General features: G+C 42.4%; 1 protein-coding gene across 5 annotated transcripts; it reads right to left on the reverse strand.

Moving 5' to 3' along the window:
- Positions 1-223: 223 nt before the first annotated feature.
- On the reverse strand, positions 224-5,993 carry LOC122010140 (protein CUP-SHAPED COTYLEDON 2-like). Of its 5 annotated transcripts, XM_042566570.1 has the most exons (7): positions 5,180-5,993; positions 4,848-5,113; positions 3,866-4,775; positions 3,642-3,790; positions 2,627-2,710; positions 2,144-2,170; positions 224-1,953 (listed from the first exon to the last, which is right to left on the reverse strand). In XM_042566570.1, the coding sequence occupies exons 1-3, from the start codon at positions 5,337-5,339 to the stop codon at positions 4,587-4,589; spliced, it is 615 nt and encodes a 204-aa protein (XP_042422504.1). In that variant the 5' UTR covers positions 5,340-5,993; the 3' UTR covers positions 224-1,953; positions 2,144-2,170; positions 2,627-2,710; positions 3,642-3,790; positions 3,866-4,586. The 5 variants fall into 5 exon arrangements, with proteins under 5 accessions (XP_042422504.1, XP_042422506.1, XP_042422503.1 ...); XM_042566572.1 differs by lacking the exon at positions 2,627-2,710; XM_042566569.1 differs by lacking the exon at positions 2,144-2,170.
- Positions 5,994-6,281: the final 288 nt, after the last annotated feature.

Raw genomic sequence — 6,281 nt, forward strand, 5'->3', positions numbered from 1 at the left:
TTAAATTTGACTAATATTTTAAAATCTCTGTAAATTGTTTGTCCAATATTAATTTATGTCCAATTTTTTTTTTTGTATCCTCGAATCAAAAGAAGTTTAAAATCGTTAACAACTTTTATGCCCTACCTTTCCCTTCGGCTTCTTCGTCTTTGAATTCCTTCAACTGCTTTGAAAAAGTATTGAAACTTGAAAAAAAAATACAAATATATTTAAAAAGCACGCAAAAAAAACTAAAATGATTCCATACCACGATATTTTCCTCAAAACATAATGTCTTTCAGCTGAATTTCTAAAATCAACTCTATCTATCAATCATTGAAGCATCATAGACTGGCACATTAAACCGTTTTCTTTAGTCTCACAGCTGACTGTTTGTTTGCCTCTCGTTCTTGGAGCACTGATCTGACTGTTAGCTGGAGTGCCATATTACACACTACGGAGGGTTAGGTTAGTTGGTGATTTCCCGTGTGTGGCAATGGATTCTCCCCCACCACCACCACCATTTTCTCATCCTGAGGTGCCACTGCTTCCTCCGGCACCTGCACCGTCCCCCCATGGCTTACTGGATTCATGGTGAGTGTGTCCTTTGAGGTGCAGCCTTGGGCCTGTGCCATGTAAAATTTGATTTGATCTTCTGCCAAATATGCAGCTTGTGGTGTCTCTGCTGCTGTGGAATGTTCAGAAGATGCTGCCCGCCATTGTTTGAACCGGATTCTTCCCCTGTTTGACCTCATGATGTGAGGAAGCAGACGATGTTGCTACAGCAGCATGAGGCTGCAGTATGTTAGTTTGTAAGCTAAAGACCCACTGTTTCGTGTTCAATGACACAATTTATAAACCCATGTATGGAAATCCTTCTAATGGCCCTCCAATATTGTTATTTCTTTCATTGGTTTTTGATGGAAAACTTCTAAATTTGATCATCGTGAGGACTGGACCAGAATGAGGATTTATACTATTCTGTCGGCGTCTCCACAATTGTTTGTCATACAATTCATAGGTAGCCATGGATGCATTTGAGTCTGAGTCTTGACCATGATTTGCTGTGCCTTGGATTTCTGATTCGATTTTCTAAATTTTGAAAGCTCTTCTGCCACCTCTTTTGTCGTAAGCCTTTCTTCTCCTAAGAACACTAAGAGATACTGCACACGACTAACTTGGCAAACTCTTGAAGTTGTGCTTCTGCATCTTTTCTGACTTGATGAGCGAAAAACTCAGCAACTCTACCCTCCTTCATTGCCACTATGAAGCTCAAAGAAAGACTTCTCTCTGCTCCAGACTCTTCAAGATAGATCACTTTCTTCCCTTCCAGAAGAACCACCCAGAACTATAAACATCATCCTTGTCAGTTAATTGACATGTTCATAGCTATTCAGGGTCTAAGAAGCCAAAAATCCCTTCTACCAATGTGGCAAACTGAGTCTCATTCGTCAGTACTTTGTTAGAAAATTTCACATCACCATGAATTATCCGAGAGCGAACAATTGCAATTAGGCAAGTGCTTCTGCAGACTCCAGTGCAATCTTTAGACAAGTTTCTAGTGAAGTGGTTGATTTCTGCTACTTTCATGAATAAACTGAAATAAGGTTCCACTGGGGATGAACTCTAAGACCAGCATTGGTGTTCCACTTCCAGGCAACAGTCCAAAAGCTTTACTATGATCATAGGTCTCTTTATTTCAGCAGTCCAATTATCGTTCAGGATTCCTTTGTATACCGTTCAATGGCCGCCAGCCTCAATAATGTGATTCTTGTTGAACTTGTTTGTTGCTTGACCTAGTTCTTCTCTAGTAAAAATTTCTAACCAATACCTTGTTGCAATTTCATTTCTTCAAGTAAGCAAGTGTCCGCCATTTTGCTTGAAAAATACGTCTTTGATTCTTTGGATTTTTTCCTCTTTCATGCATGATGTTAATAATAAAACCAAACAGTAGGACAAGGCAAAAGCTGACTCCTACAAAAAGAGAATAACAAGAATTTGTTAAAGCCAATGACAGATGCAAACACCTCAAGTTCTAGTGCTAATCTTCTTTTATCACGTCAATAGGTTAATTGCTTCTTGATTTGATACGCTTTGCAGCTCATAATTTGACTCTGGCAGCCTAATGGTGATCATATTAAGCAGGTTTGAATCTTTTTCATACCTTTAGGGGGGTGGGAACAATCAACAACTGCACATAAAACAATTTGCCAGATGAAACATTACTAGATATGATAATTGCAACCACATAAAAATGAAATTACTTCTATATATAAATTTCTAGTTTGAGCATCTAATCCTAATATAACATCGTCTAGCAAGACAACTATACACAATTGACATTCAAGTGGCACAAATATGGTGCAAAGCTACTGTAAGGGTTGCAGTCAACCGACTTCATGGTGAAAATATAACAAAATGAAAATGTCTTAAGTAACCTTTCCTTGCATTTTTGTTTTCGCTTTTATTGGCAATATAAATTTAAGTTAAAACAGCAATGAATCCAAGTTATTGGAATTTATAATGAAATTTGAGGGTGTTGAGGTATCCTTCTAAAAAACGATGAGTTCTTTGAGTGACATGATGCTTGATGGAAAAATCCGACTAGCCAAAGAGTAATGACAGAATAACGTGTCGGAATGCTAACCTGTGATCTGCGAATCATATAATGTCGAGTCAGCAGAATTGCAAATCAAGTGAGTTTGAGTTGACAAGCTACCACCCAGGACAACTAGAGTTGACAAAATAAAAGGTTAAATTAGTAAAGCGGATAGCCATGTTGGCTATGTTGAAGGTTAGGTCAGAAAGATGTATAAAGCTAAGGTGACAACAGAACTATTTAAAATATTGAGAGAGCAACTGAAAAGGTCGATCTAAGAATTCTAAAGTCAAGGTCAGTTAAATTCAAAGAACAATTTTGATGTCTCATTGTGCACTGCATAAGGCCCCAAACCCCCAAATACATGAGATATTTCTAGAAGTGAAGATTGCAGTCCTTTGGCTCCATAGCTTCTGCATACCTTATTAGAGTTCAGTTATAAAGTAATAATATTTGCACATATATTGTGTTGAGACTTTAACACATGCATCCGTGCTAATAGAGAAGTTTGACGATGTAGGCGGCAGCTGTTCTATTGGAGAAAGACGTGAATCTATGCATATCAGAAAATGTAATCCAGAAGAAAAACCAGAATCAGATAGATAGAACTCATCAGGTATTTTAAGTTGGTTGAATTTTTTTGTACTCTCTTCATCTATGAACCCTTTGTTATAATGCTTGCCTCCCTCATCTGTACCATCCCTAAGAAATTCCGCATAAATCTTGGTGTTGTATCCACATGTTAACTACTTTGATCTATTTTGTGCATATTTAATGTAATATAAAGATAACTGCAAAGTGGGTGCCCAGCTAAAATAATAACAGTTGCATTAGACCTAGATAATCAACATTGAAATAGTTTGAACCTATGAACAAATCTCTACCACTGATATATCCTTTCGTGTAAAGGTCAATGGAGAAATAATGTAGAATTAGGCACACACAGCTTGATGACGACGACATAATGCAGTCTAAACGAATTCTATGTTTAGTCATCTTAATCTACACATTGTCATTCGAGCTATAACAAGCATCTAACCTCAAATTAAAGGGAAGAAATTACCAATAAGCAACTTCATTGCCAAGGAAAGGCTCTCGCGATAGCAAGCCCCGTCAGTGAAAGGATCTCCCTGCTTCCCTGGTGAGCAAACACAGCTGTATCCCCCTGATTTGTTTGTACATACTCCAAAGCATGGATAATCCTCTTTGTCTCTGCACTCATCAAGGTCAAGTTTAGAATTTTGACAAATACCTCAAGTTATGAGAGACAAATCAAACAATATAGACCTTGGCATCCATGACTGAAGTAGGAGCTCCCCTGACAATCAGTGGAGAAGTTGCAGAGGCAACCTGGGTCACTGATGGAGTCCACACACTCCTCCGATCGACCAGCCCAGCATGAGCTGAGCACGCACGCCCGGAGTTCGAATGTGATCGTTTGAAGTAACGCAGGAGGCGCTGAACTCGAATCACTCGTCGACGAGGGCGGTCTGGTATCCACCGCCGCTCCTTGAGGCCCTCCATGTAGGCGAAGGCGTCGCGCCCGATGTTGGTGAGGCGGTTTCCGGCATCTGTTGGTTGCAGATGCGTGCCTAGCTGGAAGCTAGGGTTACGTCGATTACCTCGGCAGCTGCGAGGAAAGGCTTGTAGGCGACGAAGCCGTCGCCTTCGTCGGCGGAATCCGCCCTAGCAATTGGGGCCGACGCCGAAGGAGTAGAGAATGCGGACTTCGCCGCAGGTGGTCGGGCAGCCAGGCAAGGAGGAGGAATCGCCGGCAGAGAATGATTCGATCGACGGATCTACGAGATCGATCGCTCCTAAAAACCTAAACCTCCCCGAACCAAAACGACGATGTGTATTTCAATTTATTCATTTTATTTCAATTTAAATATTAAATAAAAATACTAAATTAAATAAGAATTCTTAATAAAAAAAGGCAGATAATCATGAATTAAACCAAACCTATGCGCTAACAATTATTACACCAAATCTACAGTTCGTGCTTCCGTTACACAGTCAGAATTCCTCCTTCCCCAGCTCGAGCTCCGTTCTCCATCGTCCCCCACTCCAACAGCAATCCAAGCCACTCCTCCTCCCCCCACCTCGAGCTCGTCGGCGTCCCCTCCGTGGCCGACTCCCCTCCTTGATCTCTTTCCCCTTTCCTCTTCTCGAAAACTCTGCACAGGACCCAGTCCTCCTGCCACAAGATGAACTGATCGTTCAGCAACCGATCGCAAGCACATGTTTCCACTGGCGTAATGCAGCGTACCTTTGGTGCAGATCGAGGCGTCTCCAGTCTGAACTCATGCATCACCCAATTCGTCTTCGCCCCGTTGGGGGCTCTTCCTCTGTAGAACACCAGCGTCTTCCGCATCCCCACCGCGGCGCCCGTCGACGGGTCGCTGACCGCTCGGTCCTTCCCGGTGGCTTTCCAGTAGCCCGACTTGGTCGCGCGGTTCGTTCGCGATCCGGTCGCGTACTTGCGGTCGCGGAAGCTGAAGAAGTACCACTCGTCGGCGCCCAACTTAGCCGCATCTGCACAAGCTCGTCAGTGGACAATAACGAAGAAAAACGAAAAAGGCGCGATTTTGATCGGCTGACCTGGGAGCTCCCACGGTTCTTGAACGTGCAGGTCGACCTCCACCATGGTCCTTTCCTGGTCGCTGACCTTCCTGGAGAGGTAGTGGCACACCAGCTCGTGGTCGTTCGGGTGGAACCTGAACCCCGGCGGCAGAGTGAACCCGATCTCTCTCAGCTCCATTTCTCGAAAGCTACTGCAAATCAACCAAAGGAGCAGGGTATCTACAGCTGAGTGAATTGAATTCTCGAGATATATATAAAGGCAGAGAGGTATGATGATGGGCAGGAAGCGTGTGGAGGCGTCGCAATCGCAGATAAGGGATTTGATGAATGCTTCTGGAGCTAGGGAACTGGAGAAGACCGCAGCGACAAGAAAGCTCGTGTCATGTTTACACAGGGAATGATTTCAGGGTCGTTGCGTACGAGGGAATGAGTGTGGATTTGGATGAGGTGGGACTCGGTTTCCTTGAGAGGAGGAGGAGGAGGAGGAGGAGGAGACGATGGCCTGTCCAATAATTGAGGAGAATTATGGCCGCCGCGTTGCGTACTGATTCTTCTTGGTTCTTGCCCTGCGAGGAGATGCATGGGAGTGGATGCATATGATTGATCTGATCAGCACAAGGCAGGGCTTGCTTGGCTCTGAGAACAACAAGCCAATGGGCTAATTATTTCATCAAGAAACACATGTTCTTGGTTTTGAGGTGACAGCCAGCTCCTTGAACCTGGTCACTTGGTACTCGATCCTTTTCAGTGAAAGGAAAGATAGAAAGCTGATGGCAGTTGGGATGTGTATATGTCTATCTCAATATCAAAATTAGATATCTCCACGTCCTCTTGACCGTCCATGGCTTAGAATCCTCGATTCTACGGTTCTGAATTATCTATTCGCGAGATTTTGAAATGTCGACCCTTAACCGATTATAGTTCACTATTCAAAACTGTCGATTCACGGTTTCCTATTATTATTATTATTATTATTATTATTATTATTTTAAAAAATATTTAAAATTATAAATTATAAATTATAAAAAAAGGGCAGAAAGTCTGTCTATCCTCTCAGAGTTTGTATTGAATTTGACTATTCTGAAAATGTCGACTCTAAATTGACTCTAAATTGATTACG

Source organism: Zingiber officinale, chromosome 8A (assembly GCF_018446385.1).
Source record: "Zingiber officinale cultivar Zhangliang chromosome 8A, Zo_v1.1, whole genome shotgun sequence".
Lineage (NCBI taxonomy): Eukaryota > Viridiplantae > Streptophyta > Magnoliopsida > Zingiberales > Zingiberaceae > Zingiber > Zingiber officinale.

What these genes read in the sequence shown, in the direction of transcription:
- LOC122010140 (XM_042566571.1), bottom strand. Translation starts at nt 5,339, where the DNA reads ATGGAGCTGAGAGAGATCGGGTTCACTCTGCCGCCGGGGTTCAGGTTC. An exon ending in AGAACCGTGGGAGCTCCCAG is followed by an intron (nt 5,114 to 5,179) that starts GTCAGCCGATCA and finishes GAGCTTGTGCAG; the next exon opens with ATGCGGCTAAGTTGGGCGCC. An exon ending in CGCCTCGATCTGCACCAAAG is followed by an intron (nt 4,776 to 4,847) that starts GTACGCTGCATT and finishes ATCTTGTGGCAG; the next exon opens with GAGGACTGGGTCCTGTGCAG.